We start from the raw sequence: 17,587 nt of genomic DNA, 5'->3' as shown, positions 1-17,587 counted from the left end.
AATGAGCTGTAGTTTTACAGAAGGTGGAAGATGGGAGGTCAGCCAAGAAAGCATCTGTAGCCTTTGGGGGAGAGAATTCCAGATTTCTAAGACCCTTTGTGTGGAAAATGTGCTTTCCAATTTTCCTCCTAGATAAAGGGCCTAGCTCTAATTTTAAGGTGATATCTTTACACATGTTAAATAGCTTTCATTCCTTGTGAGGAGGAAGCAATGCTTTCCTCAAGGCAGGTGACCTGCTGTCTTTTTGAAAGCCTTCAGTTGGCTCAGCAGAAGCTCTGGAATTTCCTTCCTAAACCCCTCTGCCTCTTCAACTCTCTCCACCTTTAAGCTGTTCCTTTGCAACCTACCTAACTGTCCTAGTATCTCTTTATGTGGCTCCATGTCAAAATTTTGTCTGATCGTGATTGTGCAAAGCACCTTGGGATGTTTTACTATGTTAGTACATATAAATGCATGTTGTTGACAATTGGAGCTTTCAGGACTGAGTTTGATTTTTTTTTCCAGTGATGTGGCGTAATGGCAGGTAGATGGAGTTAAAGTACTGATCGGCCATGATCTAATTGAGTGATGGAAACAGGTACTGAGGTATTTGGCTGTGAGGAGGCATACAATCTATATAGCAAAACCAATTATATAAGAAAAACTCTTTTGGGAAACGATAGCAAGTCCTTATCAATCACTGTGTCCTATATCACCTACCTTTGATGCTTTGCATTGTTGTATTACTTTCTTAAATGTGAAGCTCATTGTGACTGAATTTTACATAGTGGAAGATAACTCTTACTACAAAACTTTTGAAGCTTGATTCCTTACATGTATAAGAATGCAGTTTGCCTAATTCTGCGTTCTTGATTGTGGTTCTAATAAGCAGTAGCTCAACTCCATTGCAGTGGTGTCGGAACATTGCACATCACAGACATAAAGGGTAATGGGAGAAAATGGGTTGGATATATTGTTCCTACATGCAGTAGGCTTTGTGAGACATTTGAAGTTATTGGATTAGATCTACTTCACAGTATCTTGACCTTCACCTTTGGAGACTGACTGGCCTGAAGTCAGAGAATGCTAATACTTTCTGGAATTGCCTGATTGAACTGCATTGTGGCACGATCCTTAAAAGAATTTATAGCTATGACCTTATGACTCTGTCTAGATTATTTTTGTGGGCTGTTTGGCAATATTTCTCTCAACATCTACACAGGAGATTGTCATCATCCCTTCATATTCCCAAAAGATGGCAGGCAAGCTTTTTGCAGGCTGTCTTCATTCAAAAATATCAGCATTTGGTGAGAATTGTATATCTGCTGTTATTTAGTGATATGAAATGTCTATGATTATTGCTCTTTTCTTGGAATATTTTTCCAGGAGTGTTAGAGATCTTGAAGATGTATCTGATTATATCTAATGTACTCGCTGAATGATCTGGATTGGCATGTATGGGGGTGGGGGTTGTATGAAGGAAGTCCCTGTTATCTTTCCTTCTGTCTGATAGCCCCTCTCTCCTCCTTTTCTGGAACTGCTCTGTTTTCCTTAGTACACTGTATAAGTTATAACACAGCGGCAATTGTCTCTGGCTGCAAGTATGATGCAACAGGCAAATAGGACACAAAAATGTCAACACTCGACTTCACTTTATACACTTATGTACTATTGCACACAAATGCTATTATATCCTTTGTGTAAGTATGATGCACTATTTATTTATATACTTGCTTTGCAAGTTATCCTAACTTGTTCATCTCAGCCACCTGGGAATCAGTAGGGTGAGATACAGAATGCTTGGTTAAACACTGAGATATTGCAGTGCTCCTAGGAATGATTCAAGCATTAATTCCATAAGTGAACATTTTTGTGAAGATATTCAGTTGCAAAAGCTGTCAAATGTAAACTTTAATAGCATAATGCATCCATTTAGTGCTATGTGATCTGAACAGTCTGTTAGCCTCTAGTGGCACTGTGCAGAGAGAGTACTGTACAGATTCAACAAAGCATTGCATTTTGACAGGTGTCCCTTTTACTATCAGACATTTTCTTTGTTCCTAGAATAGTAAGGAAGAGCCTGGACAAGTAGTTTATGTCGGTGACATGGTACCGGGCAAATGCACCAATCATGATTTAATCCACCTTGCTGAGCTCTTTGGGAAGATTAATAACACCTTTCTAATCAAAGCAAAGGGTGAGGTAAGCACAAGCACTGACTAAACTGGGATCAATTTGAATTGCATTAGTGGATGAAAGTGTAATTTTTTTTGTTCATGGAATGTGAGTGTCGCTGGCAAAGCCAGCATTTGTTGCCCATCCCCAATTACCCTTGAGAAGGTGGTGCTGAGCCGCTTTCTTGAACTGCTGCAGTCTGTGTAGTGTAAGAGGTCGTGGGTTTGGAAGGTGCTGTCCAAGGAGGCTTGGCGAGTTGTTGCAGTGCACCTTGTATATGGTACATGCTGCTGCCATGGTGCGCCAATTGTCGAGGGAGTGAATGTTTCAGGTGGTGGATGGGGTGCCGATCTAGTAGGCTGCTTGTCCTGGATGGTGTTGAGCTACTTGAGTGTTGTTGAAGCTGCACTTGTCCAGACAATTGGAGAGTATTCAATCACAAACATGTGACTTATGCCTTATAGATGGTGGACAGGCTTTGGGGAGTCCAGAGATGAGATATTCAGTACAGAATTCCCAGACTCTTTTTTTGCTCTTGTAGCCACAGTATTTATATGGCTGGTCCAGTTAGGTTTCTGGTCAACAGTAACCCCAGTTGTTTATGGTGTAGGGGGGGGTGGCAGTGGGAGGGCTGATGATTGAGAGTAGACTGATGGGGTGACAATTGGCTAGATTGGATTTGTCCTGTTTTCTGTGGACAGGACATACCGGGGCAATTTTCCACAATATCGGGTAGATGCCAGTGTTGTAGCTGTACTGGGACAGCTTGGCTCCACAGCCTCCACATATGAAGATAAGCCCATGAATTTAAGGAAAAGAATTGCAGAAATAATAACCCCATTTAGAGATTTTGGAGAACTAGATAGTACAGCGAGCTAGTGGCTCACCATCCAATATCTGGCTAATTGTAGGCCGTCATGAGATGAAACAGCAATCCTTATCACTGTATTGGATTACTGGCTGTACCATGTACCCTTGCAAATTTTCACTGACTTGGGAAAGTGTATGACCAAGGCTTTGGCTATAAAATACTAAGCAGTTTTATTACCAATAAATTAAGTGTAGTAAAGGCCATGACATTTCCTGTAATGTACAGAATGGGTCTTCTACTCCTTGAACTTAAAACAGGACGAACAGAGAAACCCTACATTAATAATCACAGTAAATCGGGACCTCATAATGTTGTGTAGCCTTCTGCAAAGCCTTCTATGTGTGTCTGTGACTGTCTTTGCGTCTTTCTCCCTCCCCCCCCGCACAGTTTCAGAATTAGGGAAGTCTGCTTGACATATATGTTCGAACTCATTCAAAGCTTAGCCAAGAACAAAGAATATTAAATATATATCTTGCATTGTTGCATTAGGCTAACAAACATCTAGATGATAAGCTGATTATTGCTCAGATACTGAGAAAATCCAATTCTCATGTGATTGTAACATGCCCTTTCAGATTGTTATTGGCAAATGGATAAATGACAGTTTAAGGAAGAGACATTTTGTCTCTCTTCCTGGGTGACTGTGTATCAAATAAACTAGATTATTTGAAAGATAAAACAAAAAATCCAGCTCAATGGATTAAATGCTCTATTTTGTAACATGTACTTTGTAAATAAAGCTTGGGCAGTCTTAATCCAACTCCTAGCTCATAACTGCTCATGGGATGTAGCTGTCATACGAATTAGGAGCAGGAATAGGCCATTCGGTCTCTCAAATCTGCTCTGCCATTTGATAAGATCATGGCTGATCTGATTCTGGCCTCAACTCCACTTTCCTGTTTAGCGCCTGTAACCTTAGATTCTTGATTGACAAGGGAGTCAATCTAACTCAGCCTTAAAAATATTCAATGACCCTGCTCCACTGCTCTCTGGCAAAGAGAATTCCACAGCCTCAAAAAATTTCTCCTCATCTAAGTCATAAATGGGACACCCCTTATTTTTAAACTGTGTCCCCTAGCTCTAGTCTCTCCGCAAAATGAGACCCGACCCAAGCCCGACAGAACCCCATCCGACCCTGAACCCAACCCGGCCCAAGTCCTTCCATTTTTCCCGCGCCCGACCCGACCATCAGTTAACTTACCTTCTGTTTTTCACTTTGTTCCTTACCTACACAAGTTTAAAATAATTGTAGCAAAACCACCTTTAAAGTCCAAAAAGTAAATTAACATTAAAGTCACTGACCTGAGGTGGTGATAGAGTGTGTCCAATCCGGCCTGACCCGACCCCGAATGCCGGACCTGGAAGTGCGACCCGACCCGAACCCGACACATGTCGTCGGGTCCCTTTGGGTTCAGGTGGGGGGTAGCAGGCCTTTACTGTCAAATCCCCTCAGAATCTTATTGGTTTCAATAAGATCACCTCTCATTCTTGTAAACTCCAAAGGATACAAGTCCAGCCTTTCCTCATAAGATAACCCCTTCACCTGAAGAATCAATCAAGTAAATCTTCTCTGAACTGCTAATGTAAATATATACTTTAAGTATGGAGACCAAAACTATACACAGTACTCCAGATATAGTCTCACCAACGTCCTGTACAACTGTGGCAAAACTTCCTTACTTCTATATTCCATTACCCTTGCAATAAACAACAACATTCCATTTGCCTTCCTAATGACTTACTGTATCTGCATACGAACTTTTTGTGATTCATGTACCAGGACACCCAGATCCCTCTGTACTGCAGAGTTCTGCAATCTCTCTGCATTTAAATAATATACTGCTTTTCCATTCTTCCTGCCATAGTGGACAAGTTCATATTTTTCCACATTATACTCCATCTGCCAAATTATGATGTCATAAGGATGACTGTGGGAAATAGATCAATGTTCACTGTTACAGTAGAGATTGCTCTTAGGATTGGCTAAATGGGGAAAATAATGCTAGCATTGATATGTTTCATCTTGATGAGCCCAAAAATAAAGGACATTTTTGAGTGTTGATATTAGAATACAAATCCTGTAACTCTTTCTTTTGCACTGTGTAAAAGGCATGCTCTTCCTAAGTATCATTTTTTTCTCCATTGTTTTATCAGATTACTCATTAACAGTATCTTAGGTGACTTTTTCAGTTTACAGTCATTTTACTCAGTTTATTTTTCCTGAAGAAACGAGACATCACCGCTGAACAGTATGCCAATTACCACCTTGGCTATCAATGGCCATTCGCAGTGCCTGTTGTACTGCTTTTCATGTGAGCTTGATGCAGCCACATGATATCTGTCAATTACATCATGAGTCTGGAAGGACCATCTAAAGTGCAAAGCTACCATGGCATATCATTCAGGTTACGCCCATTGAACTTCAAAGTAAGCTGCAGGTTTGGGCAGTGTGTTATTTCCCTATGTGTAGTCCTCAGTGGCCTGTTAGGATAGTGGAGGATAAGAAATTAATAAGCCAGTTAAAATCTTGAAGTGGCCATTATTTATGGTCTCTTCTGCCTTGGTACCATAATTGCTGGCAACTGATATAGGCACTGGCCTTGGCCTAAACTCAGTCCAGCACTGATACTTGAGCACAATTCTGATTTTTTGGGCAGACCATTTGGGTTTTCAAGCTTGAAACAAACTGTCTACACAAAGACAATTTCTTCTCTTTATTATCTTATAAACAGTGATTAAGTCACTTGATCTATAAACCAACAGTCTAGAATTCTGAATAATGGCAGTGATTTATGGTGTTTGAATTAACTTACTGTGTTGTTATCAAGACTTAGTTACAAGGTATTAAAAACCAGCATGTTTACAGATAGCTGCCTATATTTAATGTGTGTGTTTTAAGGGATTTGTGGAGATGTCCCAAAGTGCAGAAGCTCAGGCCATGGTGAAGTTTTACCAAACAAAACCACCTGTTATTCAAGGCAATATCATCAGAGTGGAAATGTGCCAAAAATATAAGAAGCTGAGCGTGAAGGTATTTTACATTTATTTATCTATCTATATAATATATATATATATATATATATATATGGAACAGTTAAGTCAGTGATACCTGCTCTAAGTTGCTTGAAACTTGTTTCACCTTTGTGCATGACGTTAATAACAGTGATAAAGTGCATTACCTATGGTTGTGAACCGAAAACTGAATGGGGGGCAGTGCTATAGACATGGATCTCTGAGAATTTGACATTTTATTGCCAATAGCAGCCAGTAGAGAAAGAATAATTGCAGTTTGATTTAAGATCCTGTTTGGGGAAACTAAACAAGACCAAGAAAAGCAGAAGTAGATCAAAATGGAGCTTTATTTTCTACAACTCTGCAGAATGCTTTTGTCAGACTGAAAGTACTCTCCTCTTTGCTGACTTTTAAATGAGCAATTATATAGCACTGAAGCTGTCACTCCTTATTGTGTCCGTTAGCACCACATGTTCATTGAAATGAAACGTTAATGCTAGACAGTGAATGATTGGTAATATTTTATTGATTTGTCATTACAGTTTCCTGACTGGGATCCAACTGCTGGTGGCATGCCTCCTTTTGCAGTTCCTCAGCACAGACTACTTGGTGTTCGTCAAAATACTTATGCACCTGAAGAAGACATTTTAGCACCAACGTGTACCCCAAATTTAGCTGAACTTAGGTCTAAATATTCAGCACAGCTACTGAGGTGGGCCAATGTGCCGCTTGAGGGCAATATGCCATTTAAAAATAAGTTGTGGGTTCCTCAAACCTATGAAGGAAAGGAACTTGACTGCTTCAGATTCTTACCGTATGCTTTCAAAGTTCCAATGTTAGAAACTCATGAACAGTATTTACGAAGTATTACTGGGACTCCCGATATGTATGAATTAGATACACCAAAGATAGATGACGCATTTATTCAACTGCTAATTGGTAAGAAAGTTATACGTTCACGTGAGGATCTAGATAAGCAGTTAGGTGAACCAGAGAAGGTGTTATGTAAGGCACAGTCAAAAGTAGCAGAAATTGTAGGTCCACTTTTAGTTGCTATTCAGAAGTATGAATTGGATGAGTTGTCTGGAGAACTAGATTCCCTTACTACAGAACAGCTGAAAGAGAGATTGCAGTCAACAGTAATTTCATGTCATCAATCAGTTGTGTGTGCTGGACAGACTCATCGCTGGTTGACCAGCCTTCGCTCTGAAAATTTGTTGCAGTTATTCAAATTCAAAACACCTGTAAAACCACAGGAACATCCAAATATGACGTCATCTGACCTTCTGGGGGCTGAAATTGTAGAACAGATACAAAAGAGAGGTGAAGTTTTGAAGCGTGTGACCACCGTACCAGCAGTGAAGAAAAAGCCAATTACAAATGTAAACAAGAAGAAAAAAGTTTTCCAAAGACAGCAGAGGTGGCAACTACCATATTACCGCAACCCAAAACCATTCAGAGGTCGTGGTGAGTCTCTCTTGTTTGTGGTGGGGAAATAAAAGGGAAAAAATAACTAAGAATGGTGAAATAAGTTGGTTTTTTTTAGCCTACCGTTGCATGTTTCCCAAACATATAAATTTGCTCCGGTCTTCAAATCACATATCTCTAGCCCAAGGTTGTCCAACATCCAGCCCGCAGGCCAGGATCCGGCCTGCGGATGTAAACTGTACCGGGCTCTTCCTCATCCTCGCCAGGGGTCTATGACTCAAGATGAGAAATTTTCCACTGGCATCTTCTTCTTGACCGGCTTTTAAAAAATTTGCAAGTCAGTTTCACAGCTGATAGCTGCTGACATCGGGAACAGCCATTTCATAACTTTGGACGGATTCGGGGATTTTTAAAAGCTCGTTGGAACACCCCAAATCTGTCCAAAGTTGGGAAATGGCTGTTCCTGATGTCGGACCTGTCAGCTGTGAAACTGACTCGAGATATTTTTTTAAAAACTGAACAACCATCTGCTGAGCATTCACGCTGTCTGCACTTGTCAGAGACAAAGGTGGGGGGGGGAACAGAGAGGGAGGGAAAGGAGGGGGGGAACAGAGAGAGAGGGAGGGGGCAAAACAGAGGGATAGGTGGGGTTGCAAACAGAGGGAGAGTGGGGGGGGGGTGGGGGGTTGCGAACCGAGAGAGTGGGGGGGGGATGGGTGTGGGAACCGAGGGAGAGTGGGGGGGGGATGGGTGTGGGAACCGAGGGAGAGTGGGGGGGGATGGGTGTGGGAACCGAGGGAGAGTGGGGGGGGGATGGGTGTGGGAACCGAGGGAGAGTGGGGGGGGGATGGGTGTGGGAACCGAGGGAGAGTGGGGGGGGGATGGGTGTGGGAACCGAGGGAGAGTGGGGAGGATGGGTGTGGGAACCGACGGAGAGAGGGTGGGAAACAGAGGGGAGGGAGGGGAGGTGTAACAGAGGGAGGGGGACACTGAGGGGGAGGGGGAGACAGGGAGAGAGAAGGGGTGTCGGACAGAGGGAGAGAGAAGGGGTGTCGGACAGAGGGAGAGAGAAGGGGTGTCGGACAGAGGGAGAGAGAAGGGGTGTCGGACAGAGGGGGAGAGAGAAGGGGTGTCGGAGAGAGAAGGGGTGTCGGACAGAGAGGGAGAGAGAAGGGGTGTCGGACAGAGAGGGAGAGAGAAGGGGTGTCGGACAGAGAGGGAGAGAGAAGGAGTGTCGGACAGAGAGGGAGAGAGAAGGGGTGTCGGACAGAGGGGGAGAGAGAAGGGGTGTCGGACAGAGGGGGAGAGAGAAGGGGTGTCGGAGAGAGAAGGGGTGTCGGACAGAGGGGGAGAGAGAAGGGGTGTCGGACAGAGGGGGAGAGAGAAGGGGTGTCGGACAGAGGGGGAGAGAGAAGAGGTGTCGGACAGTCAGAGAGAGGGTGGGGAGGGGCTGATAGAGAGGGGTGGACTGAAAGGAAGTGGGCAGGGGGCAGAAAGGGGAGGAACAGAAAATGAGAGAGGGAAGGGGGGCAGAAAGAGAGGGAGGAAGGAGGAACAGGGAGAGGGAGTGGGAGGGACATAGGGAGAGAGCAAGGATGACTCGAGATTGAACAAGACAGAGAGGGGGAGAGAGAGCGTGATCAAGATCACTCCTGATAGATGGACATCTATCCGAAACACTTCACATCATTACAAGAAGTGTGTGGACAGATATTGACTACTTGTGCAAGCAAAAAAATGCAAAGTATCTCACTAAATCAGCACCCAACATGATGAGAAAGTAAGTCAATAAATTAATCTTCTCATTTAAAGCTTCTTCACAAAAATGTACGTTTGTTGTTTTGATAGTAAGATAAATTTTTAATGCCTTTATCTTTCTAAAATGTCTCACCGACCCCCTATGTAAGACACAAATTGTAATGTGACCCCCCCCACCCCCCCCCCCCCCCCCCCACACGAAAATGTTGGACAACCCTGCTCAAGCCAGTACAAAATTGATCACGAGAACTATTTTTTGTATGTACATTCAAGATTTAACTCAATACTGCATTAATCCTCTGCGTTGACCTAGCCAAGGGCCCACTAAATCTTTGCCGAGCCTCAGTTTCCAAAACCAGGGAGTAATTCAGTATTTTTGCTTACAGTTGGATAGAGTGTGTGGATGAGAATAGGTCAGAGCAATTCCTGGTAGAGGTATCGAGCCTTTCTGGGTGAAGTTGCCGCAGATTGGCCTTTAGTCATTGTACTGGAACTGCAGGTTAGATTGGTGGAGCAGTGATGATTTTCCAGAAGAACCAGCAAACCTTTTCAGCACAAAAAGCAAGTTGTTTCTGACATGAGCTGAAAATTTTAAGATGTTTTAAGAAGTGTTACAGGGTAATTTAAACTTCAACAAGTAATTTGGATAGGCATTTTGAAAGTTCTATTTGAAAAAGAAATACAGTATCATAGTTAGATCAGATTGGCTAAAGCTTATTAAAGGAATGTATTATTACAGAATGTATTATCACTTTAGGATAAAATATTGTAAACTCGACTATTGAATTCAAGTGGAATTTAGTGTGTTGGCAATTTAGCGAAGTACTATTTTTTATGATAAATCTAATGTAAAAATTGTAAGATTTTGTGTAATTTAATCTTTTTTGAATATAGGTATGTAGTTAAGATCAATTCTCAGCTATAATAGATATGTAGCCAAACAGAACTGTTTGTTGTTTCCTAATTAAAAACTAGAAATTATCATAGGTTTATAGATATGTTCGTAGGAAACAGGGGAGTATGCATTGGTTTCAGATGGAGATCAGCTCAGCATGGGGTCCAACTGGAGGGGGAGATTAGGCAAATGGTGAATAAAATTACTTCTAGTGGAGGCAAAAGGTGGGCTAAACTTGGGAAGAATAGTAAGGAAAGCAGCAAGAACAGAGGGATAGCACAGAAAATAAAAGTGTATAGTTTTCAGGCAGTGGAAGTGTTAGACTGAAAAAGGAAGGAACTGAAGCCTGAGCAGCATAGTGATAAAAGCTGTGGGAGAAAAAGGAATTTGGTGACGTTATAAACTGCGCTCCCTTGCCACCAACTCCACGCATTTTCCTGGCATCTGTCCTGAGGCTGAACCAGACTGTTAGCAATCTTGGTGACGTATTTGATGCTGAGATGACCTTCCACACTATCACTATTTTCACCCTGTGACATTGCCCGATTCCGCCCTGCCTGAGCTGAAACCCTCGTCCATGCCTTTGTTACCTCTAGACGTGACTATTCCAATGCTCTCCTGACTGGCCTCCCATCTTCCACCCATCAGAAACTTGAGGTCATCCAGAACTCAGCTACTCTTATCCTAACTTGCACCAAGTCCTGGTCGCGCATCACCCTGTGCTCATGGTTAAGCACTGCCTTGATGTTAAAGTTCTCAAACTTGTTTTCAAATTTCTCCATGGCTGTGGCCGTCCCTATTTTTGCAACTTCCTTCAGCCCTCCGAGATATCTGCGCTGCTCTAATTCTGGCCTCATGCATATCCCCAATTTTGATTGCTCAACCATTGGTGGCCATGCTTTCAGTTGCTTCAGCCCTAAGCTCTGGAATTCCTTCCCTGAAACTCTCCACGTTTCTACCTCTCTTTCCTCCTTTAAGATGCTCCTCAAAACCTGCCTCTTTGACCAAGCTTTTGGCCATCTGTCATAATATGTCGTTATGTGGCTTAGTGCCAATTTTGTTTTGTTGCCAGGCAACAGACTTGTGAGCAAACTTATAGCACATGAAATAATAGGGATGATAACAACATGGATACGGAATTGGCTGAGTGACAGGAAGCAAATAGTTGTTAATGGATGTTTTTCGGGCTGGAGGAAGGTTTGTAGTGGAGTTCCCCAGGGGTCAGTGTTGGGAGCGTTGCTTTTCCTGATATGTATTAATGACCTTAACCTTGGTGTGCAGGGCACAATTTCAAAGTTTGCAATTGATATGAAACTTGGAAGCATTGTGAACTGTGAGGAGGATCGTGTAGAACTCCAGTAGGACATAGACAAGTTGGTGGAATGGGTAGACAGGTGGCAGATGAAGTTCAATGCCAAGTGATTCATTTTGGTAGGAAGAACATGGAGACACTATATAAAATAAAGGGTACAATTCTAAAGTGGGTGCAAGAGCAGAGGGACTTGGGTGTAAATGTGCATAAGTCATTGAAGATGGCAGGACAGGTTGAGAGAGCGATTAATAAAGCATACAGTATCCTGGGTTTTATTAATAGGGGCATAGAGTACAAGAGCAAGGAAGTTATGTTGAACTTGTACAAGACACTAGTTCGGCCTCAGCTGGAATATTGCGTACAATTCTGGGCACGGCACTTTAGGAAGTATGTGAGGGCATTGGAGAGAGTGCAGAAAAGATTCACGGGAATGGTTCCAGGGATGAGGAACTTCAATTATGAAGGTAGGTTGGAGAAGTTAGGACTGTTTTCCTTGGAGAAGAGAAGGCTGAGAGGTGATTTGATAGAGGTATTCAAAATGATGAGGGGTCTGGACCGAATAGATAGAGAGAAACTGTTCCCACATGAGCATGAGAGGGCACAGATTTAAAGTATTTGGTAAGAGAAGCAAAAGCGATGTGCGTAAAAACTTCTTCACGCAGAGAGTGGTTAAGGTCTGGAATGCGCTGCCTGAGAATGTGGTGGAGGCACTCATAAGTGAATTAGACAGTTATATGAAAAGGAAGAATGTGCAGGGTTACGGGGAGAAAGCGGGGGAATGGAACAGGAAGGCAGATTATTATCTGAACGGCTATAAACTGAGAGAGGGGAATATGCAGTGAGACCTGGGGGTTCTCGTACAGCAGTCGCTGAAGGTAAGCATGCAGGTCCAACAGGCAGTAAAAAAGGCAAATGGTATGTTGGCCTTTATAGCAAGAGGATTTGAGTACAGAAGCAGGGATGTCTTGCTGCAGTTATACAGGGCCTTGGTGAGGCCACACCTGGAATATTGTGTGCTGCTTTGGTTTCCTTATCTGAGGAAGGATGCTCTTGCTATAGAGGGAGTGCAGCAAAGATTTACCAGACTGATTCCTGGGATGGCAGGACTGACGTATGAGGAGAGATTGAGTCGGTCAGGATTATATTCGCTGGAGTTCAGAAGAGTGAGGGGGGATCTCATAGAAACCTATAAAATTCTAACAGAACTTGACAGGGTAGATGCAGGAAGGATGTTCCCGATGGTGGGGGAGTCCAGAACCAGGGGTCATAGTCTAAGGATATGGGGTAAACCTTTCAGGACTGAGATGAGGAGAAATTTCTTCACCCAGAGAGTGGTGAGCCTGTGGAATTTGCTAACACAGAAAGCAGCTGAGGCCAAAACATTGTATGTTTTCAAGGAGTTAGCTCTTGGGTCTAAAGGGATCAAAGGGTATGGGGAGAAAGCGGGAAAGCAGTAACTCAGGTTACTGAGTTGGATGATTAGCCATGATCATAATGAATGGCAGGGCAGGCTCAAAGGGCCGAATGGCCTACTCCTGCTCCTATTTTCTATGTTTCTATGTAATTGCTCTTTCGGAGAGCTGGTGCGGACACGATGGGCTGAATGGCCTCCTTCTGCACTGTATCTGCAGATAGCATTGCATCTTAAAGGGGGAAAGAGAGGTAGAAACGTGGAGAGGTTCAGGGAAGGAGTCCCAGAGCTTATGGCCTAGGCAGTTGAAAGTACAGCCACCAATGGTTGAGCAATCAAAATTGGAGGTATGCATGAAGGCCAGAATTAGAGCAGTGCAGATATCTCCTTCTGTAACTCCTTCTGCACTGTGATAATGCTCCCGTGAAACACCTTGGGATATTTTACTATGTTAAAAGCACTAGTTGTTGATGAAAGGTGTGAATTGTGTATTTTATAGTTATGATGAAGTAAATAGAGCAGTGATTTGTCTTCCGGGAGCTAAGGTTGTGAGTGTAGAGCAGAGACTGCTTTGAGTCGGTCGTCCATGTGATAAACAGGAAGGGGATTTTAGATGCATTGGGAAACTGAAGCACAAGGGTTGTAATGGCAACAAGGAATATACAGAGGGAGTATGAACTAAGTGTCTCTAGGCTACAGGACACAACAAAGGAGAGGTCTGTGGATTTTGATGAATAACTCATTGAAGCTAACACACTGTGCCAATGGAATCTGATTGGATCTTTGGACGTATAGTCAGAGGGATAGAGTATAAACTACAGAAGGCGATGACACAAGTAGTGTTATGGTACTGGTCCTGGCGATTGCAAGGTCAAATTCCTCCTTAAATTCTGATTGCATTCTGTAAATTTGGGCATTTGTCAATTTGACACCAGAAAATGACGCTCAAGCTGTTGCATTGTCTTAAAAACCTAACTGCTTCACTAATACCCTTCAGGGAGGGAACTTGGCCGACATGTGACTCCAGTTCCACCACATTATGTGGTGGACTCTCAATGCTCTCTGATGTGGGCTAGGAAGCCACAGTGATAATAGGTCCACCACTGTTCTCAGCGGCAAGGGATGGATTGGCCACCCATTTCCTGAGAGCAAATTTTTTTTAAAGTACAAGGTACTGCTATTCCTACAATTAGTTACTGTACTGCAGCAGTGCAGAAATGGCATCCAAACTAATAGCTAAATTACACTATAAGTTGAAGCTCATGCTGGAAAAAAGAAGGCACACAAGATATACTTCAAGAAATCACAATTCTTAAGGAAATAAAATTGAAGCCTGTCAGATAGCACAGCCTCTAGAACTAGGGGATGTGAGCTCAGTCTTGGAAGATGGAAGGTGCTCAGACAGGTTAAACTTAGTTTCATGATGCAGAGGGTGGCAAACATGTGGACTATACTTCTTGGGGAGCTGGTGTAGATAAAATGCAAGAAAGAATTAGACTGACATTTGAGGGGTGCACGATTGAGGAGTATTAAATTGGGGAGGACTGACCAAATGGATTGTGTGGTCTAATTTGGTCCTGTATTTTCCTCTGGTCCAAAACTGATCATCTCATTACTGTTTGTGAAGCCCCGCTATGCTCGAAACATGTATAGTTTTGTCTGTGACTGTATGTCTATGTCAGTGTTTTGGAATGCCCTAAGAAACATGATAAATGCTATATAAATGTAAGTTCTTTATAATATTTGTCTTGCAATAGTCTGTGCTTGATGTAATTCTTTCATGATTTTGTGCTTCAAAAAGATGTTTACTTGTGAAAAATCTCAACAAACACATAAATGTTTAGATTTACTTAACCCCTTAGCATAAATTGTGATTTTTGAAAAAAGTTATTACTGAAATCAATATTAGAAAAGAAAGGAAGTGAGTGTCAAAATCTAGATATATATGCAGCTGGGTTGGAGCAATCGACAAGGTATGCGTACTGTGTAGTGTGACCTGAGGCCAGAGCAGATAGAATCAGTGAAGCAGAGTTAGCGGGAGGTTTGCAGTTAAGGGCTAGAGAATATCTGGGGAGAGAGAGGGGGTTGAATGGTGCTTGTACATCAGGAGATCAGGCATGAAAGAGGGAGTAAATGACAAAGTATATGGTTTGAAGCTGCTGGAGTAGTGTTGCCAACCCTTTGAGATTGTCCAAGAGTCTTTCGGAATTGAGGGTTGAACCTGGGAGAAAAAAAATAAAGTTTGTGTCTCTGGACCTCAGGCTCGAGGGAAGCAAACAGAGGGGATATCTGCACAAAGGCAGCAAAATCAGTCAATAACCACGAGGACAGAAAAGTCTTTGCACTGTGGCATTTTTGACTGATACTTTCCAATGCCGAATATTGTTGCAGGAGGAAGGGGAGAGTTTGGGGTTAAGGGAGCCTGCAGTCCCACCCCCACTGAATACGATTATTAATCAAACTCCAATACTGGTATCACTGTGAAAAATAACCAGCTGCTTTTTCTTAAGAAAAACTACTTTATAATGTACTTGGAGCCTTTTTAAAAAAAAAAGTAGGCCTGCTAGAATTATTGCGATAATATCCATATTTTGACCTCGCCACATCATTTATTGCTGACATCTGTATACTCCATTCAAGCTTGCGCCTCTCCACTTTTTCCCTCCTGGCCTCTTTACTGCTCTAAGGCTCCTCTCACTTCTGGATAGGGTACTGCTTTTTAGGTTACTTGCTCCTGTCTTTAGCTCCCTGTAAGCCCAAGCTGGGGAGAGAGTGAGTGCTGAGATCAGCCCCAAGGATTCTCTGGAAAAGGTTGAACTCTTTTAAAGAATAAGGTAGACTCTCTTTTCTAGTACTTAACATTTACAACCTATCCCCAAGGATCCAAGTGAATTAGTGTTGGGAATTACATGGATACAAGCATATAACCAACTACTTTGATTCAGCTTGATATACCATAGTGCTATATCACTAGTTTTACCAAATGCTATAATGTACTTTGCTAATACCTATATTAATGACACTAATTATTTTATTACAGGAAGATCATATAGAGGACACCCAAGGGGGCACCCAAGGGGGCACCCAAGGGGGCACCCAAGAGGACATCCCATCTTTAAGAACATATACATTCCTTGAAACCTGTAGGAACAGGATGATGTCCACTGGATTGCATCAGAAGGAATCCCTCCCGTTTTGTGGATGTCAATATTTTAGCACAGTTTTGTTAGTTGAATATCAAGTTTAAGTTAGATTTTTTTTTAAATACAAAATTACAACTGGGTTATAAAGTTTTCTTGCATTTATTGTTGCAGAAGTAGGAATTTTAAATTTATTATCTTCCTGTGCTACATGCTGTTCTGTAACCAAAATGGCGAGTTGATGATCTGTTCTGAACGTGTACCATTTTGTTGCAGGTAGGTAGTTAACTTACTCAGCAGTCTCTCAAGCTGGAACATGTTCAAAATTATCTCTGGCAACTCAGGCCAATTTTGTCACCCTTTCTGGCCTCTTGGCGACTCCTCCTAATGCAAGGATGCAATTGTTTAGTTTGCTATGTGGGATTTAAGTTTCTATCCTTACATGATACCCAAGTCAATGATGTTTAATATACTAGAATTCTATTAACATTGTAACGTAATGTGATCAAAATAAATGTTGAGTGTAACAAACTCTTAAAATGTTGTTAATAAATCTGTGAAAATTGTTGTATATTCCTTCTAGGAAATTTGGAATTTTATTCAACTTGCTAGTAGAATTCAAAGATAATACAATAATCCCTATTTTCACACAGCTGTCTAGTGCCTCGGGGAATGGCACTTCTAAAGTGACATCTTTAATAAAAACTGTGCCTTTTATGATCCCATGAAGTCCTGATCCACTATTTGAGGCTCAACTCCAAGCTATCATCTTGATTTATTGTTGGCCATCAGTAGTTCTTGGCTGTCCCCAAAGAGAAAAGTTTCTTTGGCTGTTGATCTGAGTTTTGATTGTTACATTTGCTAGTATTTAATCCTCCTCTTACTCAGCTTGTGTGTTTACAGAGAGAGAATCCCTTGAAGATTGTTCAAATGTGAAGTCTACCAGCTGCTTTGACTCTCAAAGTATTTGTACTTTATTTGGTATTTTTTAAAAATACTGGGCTGTTGTCTACCAAAACTCAATTGGCAAAGCTGACTCCTGTTGGGTCTTTTTGTAGCTGCTGGTGTGTCCCAGCCCTTGTTTTAAAATTTACATGGAATGCCACTGATTCTTTGTGGTAACTGACTACCTGACACTTGTCTCCTGTGTCTTCCATCAGTACACAGTTTCTCATAATGTGAAGCCTTTTTCTGACTTAGTAGATGGCTTTTCTTAAATGACTCATTTGTTGAAAGCAGGTCCTCTGCTTCAGAACCTCAAATCTCAGCACTGCAGAGATTCTTTAGCTTAGTGTTAAAGTGCATGCCCACCTCCAGGTCTGATAGGAAAACAAATGCAATCAGGGAGCACTCACAAGATCTGGCTTAAAGATGCAATTGTTGAACCAGGCTGCATGTTGGCTCACATGCTAGGGGAGGTCCCCCATACAAGCTTCTTCAGTAATAGTCTCATGCCAATCCCACCTCAGACTACTGGTATATTGGCCGGATTGTCCGATGGTGCCCCCCACTCCCCCCACACAAGCAATGCTTTGGGCAGTTTTTATTCACTGGAATAGGTAATGGCACTGATTGTCATTGCTGCCATATTTCCAGGCCAGGTGTT

General features: G+C 42.3%; 1 protein-coding gene across 2 annotated transcripts in view; it reads left to right on the top strand.

The window, feature by feature from the left end:
• The window catches only part of LOC137375812 (uncharacterized), a 78,972-nt gene extending 62,271 nt beyond the window's left edge, over positions 1-16,701 (top strand). Inside the window, exons 3-6 of one of the 2 annotated variants that reach the window (XM_068043298.1) lie at positions 2,044-2,181; positions 5,925-6,056; positions 6,580-7,504; positions 15,882-16,701. In XM_068043298.1, the coding sequence (XP_067899399.1) occupies positions 2,044-2,181; positions 5,925-6,056; positions 6,580-7,504; positions 15,882-15,979 (1,293 nt within the window). In that variant the 3' untranslated portion in view covers positions 15,980-16,701. The remainder of the gene's footprint in view (positions 1-2,043; positions 2,182-5,924; positions 6,057-6,579; positions 7,505-15,881) is intronic. The other variant, XM_068043299.1, reaches the window with a different exon arrangement.
• The last annotated feature ends 886 nt before the right edge of the window (positions 16,702-17,587 follow it).

This window comes from Heterodontus francisci, chromosome 12 (genome assembly GCF_036365525.1).
Source record: "Heterodontus francisci isolate sHetFra1 chromosome 12, sHetFra1.hap1, whole genome shotgun sequence".
NCBI classification, from domain to species: domain Eukaryota; kingdom Metazoa; phylum Chordata; class Chondrichthyes; order Heterodontiformes; family Heterodontidae; genus Heterodontus; species Heterodontus francisci.
The sequence above is the reverse complement of the archived record's forward strand: the minus strand, read 5'-3'. Positions and strand labels throughout refer to the sequence as shown.